Source organism: Ascaphus truei, chromosome 13, assembly GCF_040206685.1.
Source record: "Ascaphus truei isolate aAscTru1 chromosome 13, aAscTru1.hap1, whole genome shotgun sequence".
Classification (NCBI taxonomy): Eukaryota; Metazoa; Chordata; class Amphibia; order Anura; family Ascaphidae; genus Ascaphus; species Ascaphus truei.
Genome location: NC_134495.1, coordinates 38,771,729 through 38,793,684, shown reverse-complemented (window position 1 = coordinate 38,793,684; position 21,956 = coordinate 38,771,729). Strand labels below are relative to the sequence as shown.

Here is a 21,956-nt window from a genome sequence, read left to right as displayed (position 1 = left end):
AAAATATTAAATAAATGGAATTAAAAAGAGTGATAACACTTTGCACAAATTTAAATATCAATACATACTGTATAAGGGGTACAATATTCACAGATAGACATAATTGAATCATTAAATAAAAAACACTAAAACTACTTCTTGAATTTAATGGTAGCAGTCAATGTTATTGAACACAAATTAATATATACAAGGCAAGGAAAAGGGAGCTGGGGAGGGGGTGAGGTGGGGGGGAAGGGGGAGGGAAGAGAAATAGGGAAAGAAACATATTGAATAAACAATGTATTAGAATGATCCACAGGTCTTTCACTGGAATGCTAAAAGATCAAGATCTTCATTGAGGCCCACTGGACTACTGTAAGTGTTTGTAATTTAAAAATCTAGTATGTCTCCTGTTTCCTGAGCCTTAAAAGTCTATCACCTCTCATGCTAGTTTTGGTGATCTGTTCTATACCTTTGATAGAAAGTTCTTCAACACTCTGTTACGCCGGTGCTGCCCGCAGACCAGACCCGTCCCCTGAGCTGAAGGGGGAAGTGGTAATACACGCACCCGCAGCAAAGGGAGCGTGTCCAGAGTGTGGTTTGAAGCGTTGCCAGGCCAGGTGTAGTAACGTAGACAATACTTGCCAGTACCGGTTGTAGAGATAGAGTGAATGATGCCTTGCCGAAGTCAGGGAGTGGAGAGTGGAGATAGGTCGTAGTACAAGCTGTGTTCAAGGGGTTACCAGAGTGAGCGTTGTCCAAGGAGTGCCGAGATCGAGAGCCAGAGGGGGTAGTCGTACGAGCTGCGTCAGAAACTGTGAAAACACTGAGAGAATCCAGAAGTACTTCCATACAGAGACTATGTCGAGCAAAGACTGAGAGCAGAGAGGAGCTAGATAAAGCAGGAAGGTCCAATTAGGAATGGAGGCGGGACAGGAAGAGCTACAGGGAGTCACTGCAGATTGGTGCAGGCATAACAGGCCAGGTGAGTCTTGTTAGTAACCTGAGTATGCCCGTGCAGTGTGCGGGGGCGGAGCCTGAGGTCCGGGGGACGGGAATAAGAGTGTGCAGACTGAGCGTGCTCCGTAACTCGTGTACGCGTGTGAACCGAGCCAGTGGATGGTGCAGGTGTGCGTGCAGGAGGGCGTGGGCGCGCCCGGCGCTGAGCAGAGGAATCGCAGAGGGGAGTGATCCCGCGACGGTGGAAGGGGCGAGGAGCCGTGGTGGCCGGTAAGGCAGGATTGTTTTGTGTCCAGGGGCTATCTGCGGGGAGGGAGTGCTCTGTGTGGGGAGCGAGGAGAACGCCGATTCCTGACAGTACCCCCCTCTTCAGGAATCGGCCTCAGGACGGTCCAAGAACGGTTTCTCTGGAAACTTTTTCCTGAAGGACTTAAGAAGGGCCGGGGCATGAATGTCCTTTGAAGGTACCCAGGATCTCTCTTCAGGGCCAAAGCCCTTCCACTGCACCAAGAACTGGAGCTGACCCCAGGAAAGGCGAGAATCCAAAAGAGAGTGAACTTCGTATTCCTCGTTATTTTGTACAGTAATGGGATCTGGTTTACGAGTCTGATCCGGAAAGAAGTGACTGGAGATAAATGGTTTTAAGAGGGACACATGAAAGACATTGGGAATCTTCATACTGGGTGGTAATTGGAGCTGGAATGCCACTGGATTGATTTGTTCACAAATAGGGAAGGGACCCAGGAACTTAGGTGCCAGTTTAGGAGATGGTACCTTGAGGTGGATATTCCTAGAGGATAGCCATACCAAATCCCCTGGTTTGTAACTGGGCGCCGAACGACGACAACGATTGGCCTGTAGTTTCGATCTGCGGGAGGAGTTGAGAAGGGTAGACTGAATCCTGGACCATGCGGTTTGGAGGGAAGAAATGCGTTCATCTACGGCTGGTACTCCAGAAGGAATGTTGGGGATGGGAAGACAGGGAGGGTGGAACCCATAATTTATAAAGAAGGGCGACTCCCGTGTGGACTCGTTTTTTGCAGAATTGATGGCATACTCTGCCCAAGAGAGGAGTTGAGCCCAATCATCCTGGAAATCGGATATAAAACATCTCAAGTACTTCTCCAGGGATTGATTGATTCTCTCCGTTTGTCCATTGGACTGAGGATGATAGGCGGAAGAGAAAGAAGAAGAGATGCCCAATCTCTTCATGAAAGCTCTCCAAAATTTGGATACGAACTGAGAACCTCTGTCAGAAACAATGGACGAAGGGATCCCATGAATCCGGAAAATCTGCTCCGAAAAGATATCAGCAAATTAATCCTTTAAGTGGAATGAAATGGGACATCTTCGAGAACCTGTCCACGACCACCAAGATAGTGTTCATTCCTCTGGACCTGGGCAACTCCACGATGAAGTCCATAGAAATGTGGGACCAGGGGCGGTCGGGAACTGGAAGGGGTAACAGAAAACCCTGAGGCTTTTGACGGAGAGTCTTGCTTTGAGCGCACGTGGGGCATGCACGGGTAAACTCCAGAATATCTTGAGACATCCTTGGCCACCAGAAATTCCGACGAATGAGATCAGTAGTCTTCTTAAAACCTGGATGACCTGCAGATTTAGAGGAGTGACCCCAAGACAGGAGCTCTGGAACAAACTTGGATGGTACAAAGAGTTTGTTGTCGGGAACGACCAAGTCCTTGGGAATGCGTCTCTGGGAGTGCAAAATCTTGTCAAGATTCTTGAAAGAAGACGTGGCGAGAATCCTCTCTTGTGGAAGGATAGTCTCCAAAGATTCCTCTGGCCTCTCTTCAGAAGAATGTATTCGGGAGAGTGCGTCTGCCTTTACGTTCTTGGTCCCAGGGATGTAGGAAAGGTGAAAATCGAATCGAGAAAAAAAAAGAGCCCAACGAGCCTGTCGTGGACCAAGGCATCGAGCGTTCTTTATGTAAAGAAGGTTCTTGTGGTCCGTGAGAATAGTAAACGGCTCTTTCGACCCCTCTAGCAGGTGTCTCCACTCTTGAAGAGCCATCTTCACGGCCAGAAGTTCCCTGTTACCCACGTCAAAGTTCCTCTCGGCAGACGAGAATTTCTTGGAAAAATATGCACAGGGATGTAACTTATCTTGGGGCGTGGGTCTCTGGGAAAGAACGGCACCAGCGCCGCAATCAGAAGCGTCGACCTCCAGGACGATGGGAATTTCGATGTTGGGATGACGGAGAATAGGTGCGGATATAAAGGCTTCCTTGAGTGTCTCGAAGGCAGAGATGGCCTCGGATGACCAAGCAGAAGGATCAGCTCCTTTTTTGGTGAGCGCAGTGAGGGGTGCCACAATGGTGGAAAAACTCCGTATAAACTTACGATAGTAATTAGCGAACCCTAAAAAACGTTGTATGGCCTTGAGAGAGTTGGGTCTTGGCCATTCAGTGACTGCTTGAAGTTTACCGGAGTCCATCATAAACCCCTCATCAGAAATGATATACCCCAGGAACGGAGGAGAGGTCGTATGAAAGGTGCACTTCTCCAGTTTGGCGTACAAATGGTGTTCACGGAGACGGGAAAGGACGTAGGAGGTGTGGCGTATATGGTCCTGGAGATCTTTAGAAAAAATCAGGATATCATCCAAGTATACACTAACAAAAATATTGAGTACCTTATGAAAGACGTCGTTGATGAAATCCTGGAAGACAGCGGGAGCATTACATAAGCCGAAAGGCATTACCAGATATTCGTAGTGTCCACTACGCGTGTTGAAGGCCGTCTTCCATTCATCCCCCTTCCTGATGCGCACCAGGTTATAGGCACCACGTAGATCAAACTTGGAAAAAATCTTGGCCCCCTGTAATTTATCGAACAGTTCGGTAATAAGGGGAAGGGGGTAACGATTTTTAATAGTGATGTGGTTTAAATCCCTGTAGTCGATGCAAGGCCTCAACGACCCATCCTTTTTCTTGACGAAGAAAAACCCAGCCCCTGCTGGGGAATTGGAGTGACGAATAAAGCCTTTCTTGAGATTCTCCTGGATATATTCATCCATAGCGTGAGATTCTGGTAACGACAAGGGGTAGGTCTTGGACTTGGGTAGGGAGTAACCTGGAACTAGATCGATCGGACAATTGTAAGTCCTGTGTGGCGGCAAGAGGTCTGACTGTACCTTATTGAAAACGTCCCGGAATTGATGGTAAACGGAAGGTAGAATAACTTCGGGAACAGTGGTATTGGCCAGCAGTTGATGAGTCTCGCCTGACCTCGGCCTCCAGGAAATGGGAGCAGAGGAAGTCCAGTCAATGAGAGGATTGTTAAGCTGTAGCCAAGGAAGAGCAAGGGTGATGGGTATCCCAGGAGCATGAATGGCATCGAGAACTAAGATCTCCTTGTGCAGATGTGAGGACAGAAGCAAGGGAGCCGTCTCTAAGGAGATGTGGGCCGGGGTAAGAGGCCGTCCATCGATACCGACGAGTGCGATGGGAACCTTCTTTCTCACGAGTGGTATGCAGTTTAACCTGGCGAATTCAAGATCCACGAAGTTTCCTCCAGCTCCTGAATCAATGAAAGTGGCGGTAGAAGTCTTGAACTTATCGCCTGAAAGGGAGACTGGAAATGTAAGTTTCTTATCGAGTTCACCTTTAGAAAGGGGACATGGAGACATTACACCCAGAGAGCCCCTCTGTACTCACTGGGTGTTCCCGTTTCCCGGGCGCAGTGGACACTCCAGAACCAGATGTTCCATGGATCCGCAGTAGAAACACAATCCCCCGGCGTGGCGGAACTACCGTATCGGTGTGCGGATGTGTTGTACCCCCAATTGCATTGGCTCTGGCAACTCCAGTGCAGGACGAAGAGGTATGGTAGCACTTGGGGAAGCAGGAGTGTTGCTGGGAGTACTGGAGAACGGAACTTGAAAGTTATGGACGCGAGTGCGCTGACGCTCTGAGTGGCGTACCTGGATACGTTGATCCACTCGGACAGCCAAATCAATGAGGACCTCCAATTGATCCGGCCTGGATTGGCGAGAGAGTTCATCCTTGATGGGATCTGCCAGGCCTTGCCAGAACACGGAGACGAGAGCCTCTTGTCCCCAGTTAGTCTCGGCTGCTAGAGTCCGGAATTCCACAGCATACTGCGTCACCATTCGCCGTCCCTGAGTGATCTGGAGGAGAGAAACAGATGCCATCTCCCGACGAGCGGGAGAATCGAATACTTGTTGAAACTCGGCTTTAAATGCTGGGTAATCTTGGGTAAGGTCAGAACGTCGCTCCCAAACCGGGGAAGCCCAAGCCAGGGCGCTGCCAGTGAGGAGGTTATAAATGTAGGCTACCTTCTTGCGATCAGTATTGTAGAGATGGGGGGCCATTTCAAACTGCACCTCACACTGGTTTAGGAAACCCCTACAATCTTGCGGTTCACCTGCATAAGGCTTGGGGGGAGGAATCCTTACATCTGAGCTGCTAACTGCGCTTGCGGAGTGGGGGCTTACATCTAGCGGGGTCGCGGTCGGTACCCTGTCTGAGAGTACTGCGACCTGGCGTGTAAGTGCCACAATTTGATCCGCCATGGTCTGGTTTTGTTGAAGCAGATTGGAGAGAAACTGTTGAAGTTCGGTCTGGTCTGCGTCTTGTGGGCTCGACATAATGTTACGCTGGTGCTACCCGCAGACCAGACCCGTCCCCTGAGCTGAAGGGGGAAGTGGTAATACACGCACCCACAGCAAAGGGAGCGTGTCTGGAGTGTGGTATGAAGCGTTGCCAGGCCAGGTATAGTAAGGTAGACAATACTTGCCGGTACCGGTTGTAGAGATAGAGTGAATGATGCCTTGCCGAAGTCAGGGAGTGGAGAGTGGAGATATGTCGTAGTCCAAGCCATGTTCAAGGGGTTACCAGACTGAGCGTTGTCCAAGGAGTGCCGAGATCGAGAGCTAGAGGGGGTAGTCGTACGAGCTGCGTCAGAAACTGTGAAAACACAGAGAGAATCCAGAAGTACTTCCATACAGAGACTATGTCGAGCAAAGACTGAGAGCAGAGAGGAGCTAGATAAAGCAAGAAGGTCCAATTAGGAATGGAGGCGGGACAGGAAGAGCTACAGGGAGACACTGCAGATTGGTGCAGGCATAACAGGCCAGGTGAGTCTTGTTAGTAACCTGAGTATGCCCGTGCAGTGTGCGGGGGCGGAGCCTGAGGTCTGGGGGACGGGAATAAGAGTGTGCAGACTGAGCGTGCTCCGTAACTCGTGTACGCGTGTGAACCGAGCCAGTGGATGGTGCAGGTGTGCGTGCAGGAAGGCGTGGGCGCGCCCGGCGCTGAGCAGAGGAATCGCCGAGGTGAGTGATCCCGCGACGGCGGCAGGGGCGAGGAGCCGTGGAGGCCGGTAAGGCAGGATTGTTTTGTGTGTCCAGGGGCTCCCTGCGGGGAGGGAGTGCTCTGTGTGGGGAGCGAGGAGAACGCCGATTCCTGACACACTCTTATTATGTGTTGTTAAGAAATGTCTAGAAACCCCATGACCAAAAAAGCCTTTTAAAATGTTTCTTCTATGTTCAGTGAAACATTCTTTCAGGCTTCTTTTTGTTCGCCCTACATAATTTAAGCCACAGGGGCAGGTAAGCAGATAAATGACGTATTCAGTGTTACAATTTATAAATGGTTTCATTTTGAATACTTCTCCTGTGACTTTAGACATGAACTCATTACTCTTATTAATAATATGTTTGCACGTCAAACAGTTCAGCCGTCCGCATTTGTAACAACCTGCTGGACATGAAGGTAACCACATATTCTTTGGATTTAATTCTTTTATAATATTGTTTCCACCTTTTCTCAATAAAGGTGGTGCTAACACATTCTTAAGATTCTTTGCACATTTGAAAACAATTTTCGGTCTCTCTTTAAAAGTATTACCAATAAGGTTTCCTTTCCCTATTTCTCTACCCTCCCCTTTCCCCTCCCTCCCTTCCCCTTGTATATATTAATTTGTGTTCAATAACATTGACTGTTACCATTAAATTCAAGAAGTAGTTTTAGTGTTTTTTATTTAATTATTCAATTATATCTATCTGTGAATATTTAACCCCTTGTATGTATTGATATTTAAATTTGTGCAAAGTGTTATCACTCTTTTTAATTCCATTTCTTTAATATTTTATTATCTTAATAGTAATTTTATGCCATTAACTTTTTTGGTTTGTGACATGAACCAATCCATATACTATGAGTAGCAGTTCAGTTATCCCCTTTTTTAATTGATTTAAACATATAAGATTGTTTTATTAATTAATCATTTATTCAATTGTAAGGGGTATATATACCTACTGAACCATCTCTATGGTATCCCTGACGAAGCCAACAAGTTTGGTGAAACGCGTAGGAGGAGCAGCCAAGGGTCTGCGTTCCCATTTGCCATAGGTGTTTCTTTCCAACAAGCACTGCATACGTGCCCCTGTGAGACTTGCAATTGTTTCAGTTTGCTGCCACTGCGGAGGAGGATCACACAGTTCCCTGTACGGCCAGGAAGGGTCATTGCGTCACGTCCGGAAGTGATGTCCCACCCGGAAACCCATGAACATACCGTTCTCAGCGCCCAAACCAGAGGAGGGGATTTGGGGGAATCACCTGGCCGGATCAGCAACCAGCGGAGGTTGGGTGAGCTCATTGAGCATTGGCTCACTATCAGCACCCCTTCACATCTATCCCCCTTCGTCTGTTTCTCATCGGTGCTCATTTTCTGGTCATAGGACTTTGATCTTTACCAGGATTATTCAATGCTCTGTTGTCACTGCTCTGACATTCATTTAGCAGCAGCCTGCTCCAATTGCCACTCATCAGTGCATTACACCTATTATTGATTCTTAATTTCTAGCACTGTTCTGTTTATTGTAATCATTTATTTCTCATTGTTATTAAAGGTGTTTCCTTACCATCACCCGTTTATTGCGCTTCCCATTTCTTTTTTACCACCTACTATTAATCATATAAGTAGGATGGTGACTACTGGCCACAAGTAAACTATTCATAGAGGTAGGCTTACGGAAGATCGTACTCTCCAATCTACCCTCCTCATTCTTTATAATCGTCAGGTCCAAAAAATCAATACTTAGTGGGCTTGATTGGTTGGTAAGTCTCAGGTTTAAGTCGTTAGTATTTAGTACATTGATAAACCTAGTCAGGAAATACATTTAGGAATTCCCCTTTTCGTGACTGGGAGAGAACGTCGATTTCGGTTTCAATTTTGTATGGACGTAATCTCTTTCTCTATTCACAATAGGTAAATTATTATTCGAATTTCCAATCTCGCTTTTTCAGATTCTAAATTTAAAAAAATTATTTTGACAGTAATCTTTCTAAGACATTTATTAGCATCAATAAAAAGTTTGAAACTGTTGGGACCTATCGTTGGTGCAAACGTAAGTCCCTTTTTAATAACATTATTTTAAAACTCAGTGAGTGTAATTTTACTAAGGTTAAAAATGTTGCTTTTAGTTATTGTTTTCTTTATTGTCTCCCTCCTTCTCCCTTGCTTTCCTCTCTTGTTCTTCTTTTAGTTAAGTGCGCTCGATTACACACCTTTAGAATTTGTGATCTTAGAGACACCCCTCAATGACATCACAGAATTTACACAGATGCTCAGGCTAATGTCCCTGAGTGCTGCTGTCATCTTTTAGGCTCCACCCAATGTGTTTTAAAACTTCTGGTTGTTTCCTTAGGGATATTGGTCTTAATGAGTTACTGAGCCCTCTTAAATACTCACCATTGTTAATTATTTTAACCACTTCACTCCTCCTTAATATATACAGATGTTGCTGTTTGTATCAAACCAGACATAATGATTCCTAACAACAATATGCATAAGTTCATACAAAAACAAATAAAAAATGTAACTAGAAATTAGTGCAGACAGTGAAAGATATATTCTAAAAAGAGTGTAAATAAGGCTTGAATAAAAAAATTAAAGCAACAATATGCTTCAACGATTTTTAGCCTTTAAAAGATCCAAAAAGGAACTGTTTTGAAATTGATAAAAAGGAACTAAAATAATATTGCTAAAAAAATACTATAAAGAATGTATTAAAATACTTTTCTCAAATTGTTTTGAAAATAATTTATTTCTTATATGCTATGAGCGGGAACCCACCTAAGATCAATGCTCCTATGCAGGGGCACACTCGCACCCACTCCTGGTAATCCCTGAATCACACAAGGAGTCAGTCCCATCCGAAAGATCAGCATCGATCTCTACTATCCTTCAGCAGTTACTGGGGATAATGGGACTCAAGCCACTACTAGAGTCACACGGTTAACACACTAAGCACACTAGCAAATACCACACAATACAGTATACAACAGAATAACTAGCCACACGGGCCATTAACAAAGAGAGGTACAGTACACAAAGGGTTAACATACCTATTCAACAGCAAGCAGTAATAAAATAAATGGGAGGGTATTACAAATTCCTACAATTTACAATATAAGAGAAGTTAGTCCGTGGGACTGGAAGGATAGGTGCTGAGTCAAGGGGTTACTGCATGGTTCAGTGTGTCCAAAGAGAGACAACACAGCAGTGAATGGCTTCCACAACTGAGTCTGAAAGCAAAACTGCCAGGAAGGGAATTTTAAAGATGTTCTGCCCAATTGTTCCCTGTGGGCTTTTGGGGGTGGTTGATAATCTTCAGCTACACATAGGGTTGCCAGCACACAACAGAAATGTGAAAAAAGAGGGAATGCAGGCCGTAAGGAGTTAATGATTTCCTAACCAAGGGTGCCACTTTGTCTGAGATCTAGGAAGCATCAAAGGCCCCATCTCAGCAGAATGGAACATTTCACAAATGAGACATTTAGCTGCGGCCACAGCAACACCAGCGGTCCACCGCCGCTACAACTCACTGCTGGGCAGTTTGCTGCTTGATATTTTTCCATGTTTGCTCCTGCCAAATGTCCCATGCGCCCACACACCTTCATGAAGGTCCTTTGCGCGCGGACGTTCACATGAACAGCAGTCACACAGGACATTCAAGGTCAGAGTGCACACGGAGAAAAGTCAAGCAGCATCTGTCATGACCAAATGTCCTAGCCCATTTCAGCAAGTGTCATGCTTCAAATATCAGCAGCACAGTTACAGGACAGAGGAAACACTGTGATGGTGAGGGAGTAACCAGGCTCCATAATAAAGGTTAAGCCCACTTGGTTACCCCTGATCCATGTTTAAGGTCTTAGAGTGTCAGCTCTTGGACCTGACTGTCATATATGCATTACTGTGACTGTGTGTAAATTATGCGACAATACAGTATTTTTGTGGTTTTGCCTCTCCAGGAGTGCTAGCAAGCAGAGATTGCAGGACTGGGAGTTTCAGCGTGGGTTTTGCCAGATTGTGGCTATTTAGCGGGTTCCCTGAGTTACGGGATAACTCAAAGATGTACCCGAGAATCAGATAAAATTCTCTGGCACATTGAAGCACAGTGCTCCGGTCAAAACCCTACCCTGGAAACGTTCTTGCGACTCACCGCCAGGATTCCCTGCTTCAGCACAAACAGGGAAGTTAAAAAGGGTATAGGGGATCAAGGTATCCCCAGAATGGTACATGGGTTCCTAGCATAAGAGTGGATGCACAGTTCATGCCCAAGTCACCCTGACCCGGGTATAGAGGTTCAGGGGGTGCCTCAGCTAAGTGATAAAGCTGTGAGGCTTTTATTTGTGGGATAAAAATAAAGTCAGGTTTTTACAGTGTGGCAGGGATAAGGCTAGTAAGAGTATATATCTTATTCTATCCCTGACACCAGACAAGAAGACTTAGATATTTTTAACCCAAAGTACAGAGTCAGTATATTTTATTAAAGGTTTATATTTGATAAGTGTATATACTTGTAGCCTGTGAATGAACTGTGGGATTTCCAAGTCTGCGATTTGAAGAGACCAGGTGGCTACCAAGCTTTGTGCCACTGAGTCTGCTCATGTCCCGGGGTTGAAAGCCTCAGGGAAGCCAAAGTGTTAGAACAGGAGGAGTATTGCAGTTATACTTGAGTACCCACATGTCCTGGTCTAACAAAGGGCTATCCAGCAACCATTTGCCCAACCCCAGAATTTGTGGAGCCTGGAAAAGCAGTGGGCTCCATATGTTAGGAGGCAGAGGTGCCAGGTTGGCGCATGCCGCTTAGCAGAATTGGAAAAGGCACCTACCCGGCATCAGAATACCGGCAACTTGGTGATAGGCTGGCAGGGACATTCCCACAAACTGGCTGTAGTGGTTTCTGAAAGGGACTCCAAAACCTATAAGAAACCTTGCAGGCAATCAGGACTTCAGATTCCAAGCGCCAAAACATCAGCTGCAAATTTAAAGATGCTCTGGAAGAAATAGATGCGAGCCGGCTTCAAGGATTTCAACTCAAGAAATTATATAAGTCCCGCTTTTCAGGGGCCACGTTCTGAAAACGGAACGTAGCGGTCGCAGCTGGAATTGCATGCTGAATTGCGTTCCAGAACTTTTGTGACTTCATTTATAAACATTTCGTTCCAGACCCCAGTAAGTGTTTTTTTCATTGCAAAATGTGATCCATTGTGTGTATGTCTTTTCGTGGAATAAATTACAATTTATTTTACAGCCTTGTCTTGCTCAATCATATTATACCAGTATAAAAGGTGTTAATAACCCTGGTCTCTCATGACAAACACTGCAGGAGGCTTTTGCTGGAAGTGAGAAAGGAGTGGGTGTACAGTTTACCAAAAAGCTTTACGCTATTACATACAGATTTACTTCTATTTCCCTCCAAAATGCAGGTATAACCTTTATTTAATGGCCACTTCCATCAATGTCTTGAAGTTTCTGAGAGCAAAAATTCATGATTCTCAGTGACACTGTTAATGCTATATTTCTTCTGTGGTGTCTGATACATAATAAGCTCTGAACTTTCGATAAAAGACTTCCCACATTAGGAGCAATTAGTCTCTCTCCTGTGTGAATTCTGATGTTGAATAAGTCTTTTGCTCTGAGGAAAACATTTCCGACATTCAGAGCAAACAAATGCTTTTACTCCTGTGTGTGAATTATCTGATGTCTAACAAGATTTGGCTTAAAGGAAAACATTTTCCCACATTGAGAGCAAACAAATGGTTTCTCTCCCGTGTGAAATCGCTGATGTTGAACAAGACTTGAGCTCTGACAAAAACATTTCCCACATTGAGAGCAAACAAATGGTTTCTCTCCCGTGTGCATTCGCAGATGTTGAACAAGGCTTGAGCTCTGAGAAAAACATTTCCCACATTTAGAGCAAACAAATGGTTTCTCTCCTGTGTGAATTCTCTGATGTCTAGCAAGATTTGTCTTAATGGAAAACATTTTCCCACATTGAGAGCAAACAAATGGTTTCTCTCCCGTGTGAATTCGCTGATGTTGAACAAGACTTGAGTTCTGAGAAAAACATTTCCCACATTGAGCGCAAACAAATGGTTTCTCTCCTGTGTGAATTCTCCGATGTTGAACAAGATTTGGCTTAAACGAAAACATTTTCCCACATTGAGAGCAAACAAATGGTTTCTCTCCTGTATGAATTGTCTGATGTTGAACAAGAATAGAGCTCCGAGAAAAACATTTCCCACATTCAGAGCAAATAAATGATTTCTCGCCTGGGTGAGATTTTTGATGCCTAACAAGTTGTGAGTTCTTGGAAAAACATTTCCCACATTTAGAGCAAGAGAATTGTATTGCGGCATAGTGAATTCTCTGATGCTTAACAAGAGCAGAGTTACTAGTAAAGCATTTCTGACATTCAGAGCACTTACACAGCCTTCCTGTATTGTGTGTTCTTTGGTGAATTGTATAATCCGATTTATTATTAAAGTTATTACCACATTCACTGCACTCATACTTCATTACGGACACATTTTCATGAATTTTCTGTGCATTAGTGTTTCCTTTGTAGCACTTCTTAATATCAGCAGATGCATGTTCAGTCAAAGTATGTTTTCTCAGTGTATAAATGTGGGAGGATGTAGGATCTTTTTTTTCACGTGAGCCTGATTCCTTAGCCATAATTCTCCCAGATTTTCTCTGTCTCTTAGTTGGTTTATTTTGCCTCAAGTAATTTTCTCCTTGATCACTTTTAGCAACACTGTTATCTTCGTTTACAAAATCTTGTGAGCAAAGAGGAGTGTGCCATCCTGCAGGTGTACTTCTGCTCATGGATTTATCTGCTGGAAAGAAATGCACTGTGTGAAAAGAAGTTCATTAATAGCATAAACATAGTGTACATCGTTATACAGTAGATGAGGTTGAAAAAAAGACAAATCCATCAAGTTCAACCTATGCTAAATTTAGACAACAGATACTTTATCCTATATTTGTACTTACAGTATATTAATCCCAGTGAAAATCATCTAATGATCTCATAAGGGGACAAATAAATTCCTTCCTGACTCCCAAGAATTGTCCATATTTGCTTATTTAAAAAAAATGTATCTATTGTATCTGCCATAAGTGTCTCCATGGGTAAGGAATTCCACAATTTAAAGCTGCAGTTCAAGCTGCCGGTTAAATAAAGAAATAAAATGTTTCCCCTTCAATATGTTCATCAATGCAATCCAAACAGTCACAAGTGATTAGCTAAGCTGCCAGTCGATCTGTTCTCCTGTGGTCGATCGGCGAATTTCTACCGGGGGGTTCACCAATTTCTTGTGTAAAGACGTCAGTGGAACGCATATACATATTCATATGCGTTCCATGAAGTGTACGCGTGTTCCCGATCCCTGGTCTAGTCACATGGTGCAACAAGAGGAGATTCAGCCAATGACAAGCAGCAGGAGGCGAAGCATTGCATCTTATTTCATGTCCCTGCAGTAAGTGAGCTCGGGGAAGAGGGGGCAAAAAGTGACCAGGGGGTTTAAAAAAGAAGCTGTGGGGAGGTGGTTACAAATGTGTGTGTGTATTATATATATATATAAAAAGAAAAAGAGAGGAGCATGCCACATAGTGTAATTCTGTCACAATTTATTGTTAAAAAAATGTTGGTAGTCTTTAAAAAAAACACACTCACAAGTGGAGCTAGATAAAAAGCATGTAGATTAAGTCAGTCTCCGGAGAGATGATACTCATCTGCAGCTGATGCCTCAGCTGGAAAGTTCTTTGGATGGCAGACAGATCTTCTTTCAAAATGGCAAGTCCTTCAAATAGAACTCATAAATACGCTCTTTACCTATGACGTCATTCCCCCTTACCACGTGAGCTTAGTGTATCGAGACACAAGCTCCGTTGATGGATACTGCGGCAAACTGGACTCATATAGCAACTTGCTACTATTATAATCTCTACTCTGAAACTTCACTTGTAAAGAGCACACTGACCCTGATTTACTGTTCCCTTTACCTGTTCCCTGTTCCCCCGACTTTGCCTCGATATGCGGGTGGCCAGAGTAAGGTACCCAGTTTAGGGATGCGGTGCGATCCGACCCCAGCCTGGCGGGCATGAGACTTCGGGTGTCCGAGTCTAAGTCAAGGGACTGGTAGGATTACTACTTGTGGCACCACGGGCTCCTCAATAGAGAGCAAGGGACCACAGGGTTAGATCAGGTCTGGACCGGCAAGCGATAGCTAGTGGTACCCACAGAGTATAGGCAGCAGTTGTTGCCGGTAGCCCACCCCATTCCACTAGCGGGGCATCAGGGTGTCACTCGGACGACATCCTCACAGTGGTGGACTTTTCCACCCAGTACCCTGAGACGGTAGCGCTTGCCACCATTGATGCTAGGGCAGTAGCTAAAGCATTGTTAACCATTTTTGCTAGGGTTGGTTTCCCTAGCGAGATCCTAACCGATCAGGAGTTGCAATTCATGAGTGAATTGCTCGTGTCTCTGGGATGCGTGCGGGGTGAAGCACCAGCACCCGACCCCTTACCGATTAAGTTAAAGACATCTTTACATGGGGAAGCTAGGATAAACACGGATCAAGGTAAATCATAAGTGTGGGAGAAGATGATGCCTTAACTGCTCGCATTTGGTCACTACTAAGTCTTTTAGATCACATACCAATGAATCTATCCATGAGGTATGGGGATATATAGACTGTCTATCTTGTTCATTATCTATTTAGTGACATGTTCTTGTGGCCTCCAATATGTGGGCCGCACGATTCGTGCCATGAGCACGAGATTTCTGGAGCATAGACATAGCATCATCAATGGCAATCAGGCACATAGTCTATATAAAAATGTTGCAAGTGTGCATTCCAGGGATCCTGCCACTCTCACCATCATGGGTCTAGAACATGTCCTGCCTCTCTTTTGGGAGGTGAAAATTCAAGAGGCTCTGCTCTAGGGATCTAGATGTTGGGTACTCTGTCTCCTGGGGGATTCAATGAGTGCATAGACACTAGCACTTTGGTTTAGTTCGGTGTATCTGTTCTGTTCCTATCTGGCCTGTTACACCATTCCTTAGCAGATCTGTTCATGTATTATAATATTTATTTACCATGGACATACATGCTATTTGTTGTTATATGTATATTTACATGGCACTTTATCACCAAGTCATGGGTCCTGCGAGCTTTGCTCTGATCCATGCATAGTACATGCAAGCTGCGTAGTTATTTTGATCCACACATCTCTTGCATGTTTATTGTTTATAGGCAGTGTTCGACAAACCACCCAAAAATCTACTCGCCGAACAAAAAATCTACTCGCCACCTAGCCCTGCCACACGGAGGGTATAAACAAAAAAGACCACCCGCTCACTCTTAGTCTTAGATATTAGTCTGGGTGCACTAGGGTAGTGGCAATAGCATAAAAAGAGGTCTCTTTCCCCAAAGACAGGGAAAGTATAGAAACCCCAATTACATGCACTCAGATATAATTTGTTCGGAAGTGGTATCAGTCTTGAGACTCAGAAATGCACTTGAAATACTGTTGTGAACAGTGTAATGAAAAAAACCTCGAGGTAACCCCTAGAATAGTGTTAGTGATATGGTTCAAATAATTTTTATTTCTAACAAGATAAAAATAATGGGGCACAAAAATTGTTAAAAACGCATGGGGCAAATAACAATGGAGGTATAGTCTACTGTAGTGTAGATAACTCAATGTGGAACAATATTAGTGCTGTTATTAGCAGCAATCAATATTGTTCACATTGCCCTATAAATTAAATTGGGCACTCAATGTATTGTTCAGACTGCCCTGTAATTTAACTACAACAATGCAAATGTGAATATTAGGTCTCTTAAGTGTCCCAGCATCTATAGAAAGAGGGGGCATTTTGGAGCCATATATAAATTCCAGATAGTCTTTAAAGATTCAAGTGAGCAAGGGCTGAATGTAAAAACCCTTTTAGATCCAGTTATGAGTATTGTCAGGCTGATGCAGTTGCAGAGTATGGGATAAACAGTGGACGGCCAGGATAGGGAGGGTAGGTATTCCCTGATAGAATGCAGGTTAGTAACTCTGCAGCAGCACAGTCCTGGTAGTGATTGTGACAACTCTAATACAGAGTGCTTTTCCTGGTAATGTACAGGTTAATAAAAGCTTCAATCAGACTTAGAACTTTGCAACTAATTTTGACAGATTTATTATAAATCATTCTTCCTGGCAATGCACAGGTTATTAAGAATTTATATTAGTGTAGGGACCATTGAGGTGTGGTCTGCCGTGCAGTGGCTCAGGGGCTTACAACAATTTGGCCAAAATGTTAAACTAAAAGACCATTTTATTTAATAGATATCAATACATGTATATTTAGGCACTGTACCGTGTATATTTTTTTGCTGGATGTGCATTGAGCTCTGTCTGTGTTTCATGTTCGTACCTAGAGGTCAGACAGGTAGGGGGGTAAGTATCTCTCAGCTCTCCCTGCACTAGTAACTGGCCGTCCAGGAAAGGAGACGTGCCGGTAGGGGATTTCCCCTGCCAACAGCTGAGTGCGAGCAGGGAGAAGCACCGGTTAAGGGATTTCCCCTCCTAACAGCTGAGTGCGAGCAGGGAGAAGCACCGGGTAGGGGATTTCCCCTCCTAACTGCTGAGTGCGAGCAGGGAGAAGCACTCATAGCTGGCCATCAGAGGCTCGGGGTTCCCTTAATAACATCTGAGTACTTGTGTGGCAGATCGGCAGACTGTCCGCATAGGCAGAACACAGCATGTCATGAGTAGTGACGTCAGCGGACTGCCCTCACCATCGGGAGGTTTACTGGGTAAACCCGTAGCCCGGAGACACCTCGTCAGAACCCGAAGTCTCCGGGTGAAACCCGGAGTGGTGGTAACCCGATCACCCTATGTGCACACGTGTCCACGCTCACCGTGCTGTAGATCTGGTACAGGATGTCCCGTGTTTTCCCTACGCTCAGGTCCGTGTTCATGACGAGGAGATCAGGAGGGGGGGGAGGAGATCAGGGGCAGGAGGGGGAGGAGATCGGGGGAAGGGGCTAACCCAGAGCTGCCTGCCGGCCCTCTTCCCCGCGTTAACCCAATCAGGGAGCGGGATTATTTATTTATTTAAAAAAAAAAAATTGGCGCGAGCAGGGGAATTCATAGAGCTGCAGAACGGCTCGCCAACGGCCAAAATCCACTCGCCACGGGCATGTGGTTATAATTAATTGTCGAACACTGTTTATAGGTATCAAGATTTATATTTACTTATTTATTATCAATTAATGTTTTTATCACTATAATGCACTTCTGTTCACTGATCTGTACCACACACGTAGTTATTCTATTTTATGTCAATATGAATACATATATTTTATTAAGTTAAGGTTTTAAGGAGTTTTTATTATTATTATTTTTTTCACTTTCACATTGAATATAATAAATCACATTTAATCAGTTTACACCACACATTTTATATAACACATTTATTACATGTAGTAGCTCACTTATTGAAATATTCATTATTCATGTTTTTTGAATATTCATAGCACTATTTAAGATTTAACTTTTCACTATAATTAATATTTCACAAATATTCATTATCACTTTAGCATTTATTAACACTCATTTTTGTAATCATATTTCCCTATATATATATATATATATATATATATATATATATATATATATATATATATATATATACACACATTTTTTATAAGTTTATCTATAATTAAGTATTTATACATTTTAAATATATGTATTCATATATATTATTTATGTATATAAAATGTATATTGTTATCATTGTTCTATCTGCAATTCAGTGTATATGAATTTTTTTCTCTTCTAAAATGGGAGTAAGATGTCTTTAATTTGAAAAGTTTTGCATTTGATAAGTAATTAATTCCCTATATTGTTTGTTTCACGTTATGCCAGCTGTTTGATGTTATCCCCTGTGAGTATTTCTTGTATTGCAGCCAATTGTAATCATTTCACTCCACCCACCTTTGTTGGGGTCAAGATCTTTCTAATTTACTAATAGATTTTTGGACTACATAAGGGGCGAGTATGCACCCATCCCTTAGCCTCTGATGAAGTCGCCGTCCTATTTGCGACGAAACGCTTAAGGGCGCTATTGGCAACACTAAGCATCCAGCTCATTGAGCTTCTGTTGAATCGGAGGGGAACTGTTTTGCTGCGGAACCAAGTAATCGTGTGCCGTTCACCTGGGGGGCCGTTGAGTGGACGCACATCACGGAAGTACCTGGCTGTAGGAAGAGACTTACACGCGTGCAGCCACGAGACTTCAGTTCCTGACTGATGGAGATACCACGGATGACGGGTGTTCTTGTTCGATCCGTATGTCCTACCTCAATGCTGTGAGTGAACTGATTTTAGCTTGTGTTTAAATAAACATGAACTACTTACACTGTGGAGCCTGCGCTGTCCCTTTTTGTTTTATAGAAGAATCGTGGAAGGTGGTTATTTCCTGTGGATAGCTGCTCGGGTGTTCCAGTGTTTTTATTATTTTTCAAGGTTTTATTTATTCTTTTGGCTTTTCCTTCCTTGTGTTTTTTCCCTGTATTTTCTCATTCCTTGTCATATATGTTGTTGGTTTCGTCTTGCAATTGCTTTTGATAAAGGACACTAGCCATGACGGCTCTACTCATCTAGTTAGTTTATATTAACCCTTTCATTACTTATCATATTGGCGCTGTGTTTATATATATATATACGCACCACCTTGAGAAAGGTCCCACTGGGGGACCGAAACGTCGGTTTTTGTGTCTATCAAATATAGAAAATGTATGATTTACTTACCTGCGTGCTGTCCCTTGATGTCGTGTTGCAACCGGTATCGTATGGTCTAATATATATATATATATATATATATATATATATATATATATATATATATATATATATATATATATATATATATATATATATATACATACATACATAGTGTTCAACAATTATATACATTTACACGTGTGTGTAGGGGGGGAGAGAGAGAGAGAGAGTGTGTGTGTGTGCATGGGAGAGTGTGTGTGTGTGTGTGTGTAGGATACCAGAAGTGTCACATCACCCCACCCCATCACCCCCCAACCCCCCACCCCATCACCCCCCACCCCACCCAATCAAGCCCTCTATCTCTCTCGCCCCCCCCCTCTCTCGCCCCCTCTCTCTCTCGCCCCCTCTCTCTCTCTCTCTTGCCCCATCTCTCACCCCCTCTCTCTCTCACCCCCTCTCTCTCTCACCCCCTCTCTCTCTCACCCCCTCTCTTTCTCACCCCCTCTCTCTCTCAACCCCCTCTCTCTCTCTCTCTCTCACCCCCTCTCTCTCCCTCTCTCTCACTCTCTGGAACTGGATATCTTACTTACCCTATATATCTTAACTGCCCTATACTACACCGAAATAACCTATACTGCTTTCTTCCAGATCTGACTCAAGCTTCACACGGAAGACATCGGAACCCTCCCTAACCCAGAAGACAGGTAGGGAGCACCTCCCTTCCAATGTATAACATTGCGGGAATGAGGGTACCTGGACATTGAGGGACTGCGGATCAGGTAAGATCCGGAATTCACACACACACACACACACACACACACACACACACACACACACACACACACACACACACACACACACACACACACACACACACACACACACACACACGACTAATTGTAGTATAATGTAATACAATAAATACATTTATGTCAAAAATGAATGTTGTTCTGACTAGGAATTTATTAAATGTGTTTTATTTTAAAGCGGGGTTAGGAGCGGGACTAGGGGCGAGTAGATTTTTTGGTTGGGCTAGTAGATTTTTTGGTTGGGCTAGTAGATTTTTGGGTGATTTGTCGAACACTGTACATACATATATATACTGTATATAAAAAAACACAGGAAAAGAAACCTCTAAAAAGCACTCAGACAAATATATGCAAAATAATGATAGTAATTTATTAAATCAGAAAAATAATGAAAAAAACACACAGCTGACTAAAGAACCTGCCTAACTAGACAGAACAAAATAAATAAATAAACCCAGGAAAAACAAAATTACCATATAGGAATCAAACAAGCTAAGGAAAGTATCCGAAAATAATAATTAATCAGCATGGGGACTTAGTTCCCATGATGAAAAAAGAGGCCGGCTGGCATAAATGTGGATACTAAGCTAAAGATAATAAACCTCTAATGAAACACATATGATATGATAAAATATAAAGAAAATAATAAACGGGTATGCTATACCAGTATGCAGAACATCACATAACAGAAACCTGTAAGTATTAAGCTATACATATAATATATAGCAATGAGAAGACATATAGAAAAAGCACTTCAGTGACCCAAACACATGTGTCATAAGGATGGGTAAAATAGGAAGATACTCAGCTCCTCATTGGTATAGCTCTGCAGTCTCTGGCAAGCAGTGTCCCCATCAAAAAAAATAACTTCCAAGGAAAAAATAAATTGTCCCAATAAAGTAGCACTTTAGCAGGGTCAGCAGCAGCAACATTAAAAAGTCCCACCAACGCGTTTCGCCCGCTAACACATACATACATTGGTCGACAAATCACCCAAAAATCTACTCGCCGGACAAAAAAAATCTACTCGCCACCTAGACCCGCCCCCAGTCACGCCCCTTAAAAAAAAATGAATAAATTCCTAGTAAGAACAACATTCGCTTTTGACATTAGTTTATTTATTGTATCACATTATAATACGATTAGTTCTTGTATTGTGTATGTGTGTGTGTGTGTGTGTGTGTGTGTGTGTGTGTGTGTGTATGTGTGTGTAAATGTCGGATTTAAAAAAAAAAGCCAGATGTGAATGACTAGTTTCCTGCACCCTTTAACCAGTGTCTAGATGCCCCCTCTTCACAATATCTAAAGCAGCAATCCCACCTGGGATCTTACCTGATCCACAGTCCCTCAATGTCCAGGTCCCCTCATTCCCGAAATGTTATAAGTTCGCGGGGAGGTATTCCCTACCTGTCTTCTGATTTAGGGGGGGTTCCGATGTCTCCCATGTGAAGCTTGAGTCAGATCTGAAAGAAAGCAGTATAGATTATTTCGGTGTAGGTATAGGGCAGTTAAGATAAATAGGGTAAATAAGCTATCCAGAGAGTGAGACAGAGAGTGTGAGAGAGAGAGTGAGACAGAGAGAGAGAGAGAGACAGAGAGAGAGAGAGAGTGAGTGAGACAGAGAGAGAGAGAGAGTGAGACAGAGAGAGTGAGTGAGACAGAGAGAGAGTGAGTGAGACAGAGAGAGAGAGTGAGTGAGACAGAGAGCGAGCGAGACAGAGAGCGAGCGAGAGAGACAGAGAGAGCGAGAGAGACAGAGAGAACGAGAGAGACAGAGAGCGAGCGAGACAGAGAGACAGAGAGCGAGCGAGACAGAGAGACAGAGAGACAGAGAGCGCGAGAGACAGAAAGCGCGAGAGACAGAGCGCGAGAGACAGAGCGCGAGAGACAGAGCGCGAGAGACAGAGCGCGAGAGACAGAGCGCGAGAGACAGAGCGCGAGAGACAGAGCGCGAGAGAGAATGAGAGACAGAGAGAGAGCGAGAGACAGACAGAGCTTGAGAGAGAGGGAGACAGACAGAGCTTGAGATAGAGGGAGACAGACAGAGCTTGAGAGAGAGACAGGCAGACTGTGCTTGGGAGAGAGG

The 21,956-nt window shown here is 43.8% G+C and overlaps 1 protein-coding gene across 1 annotated transcript in view; it reads right to left on the bottom strand.

The window, feature by feature from the left end:
- Positions 1-8,907: 8,907 nt before the first annotated feature.
- LOC142465257 (uncharacterized) overlaps positions 8,908-21,956 on the bottom strand; it is a 36,296-nt gene continuing 23,247 nt past the window's right edge. The window contains exon 5 of the mRNA XM_075569261.1: positions 8,908-13,112. Coding sequence (XP_075425376.1) covers positions 11,950-13,112 — 1,163 coding nt within the window. The 3' untranslated portion in view covers positions 8,908-11,949. The remainder of the gene's footprint in view (positions 13,113-21,956) is intronic.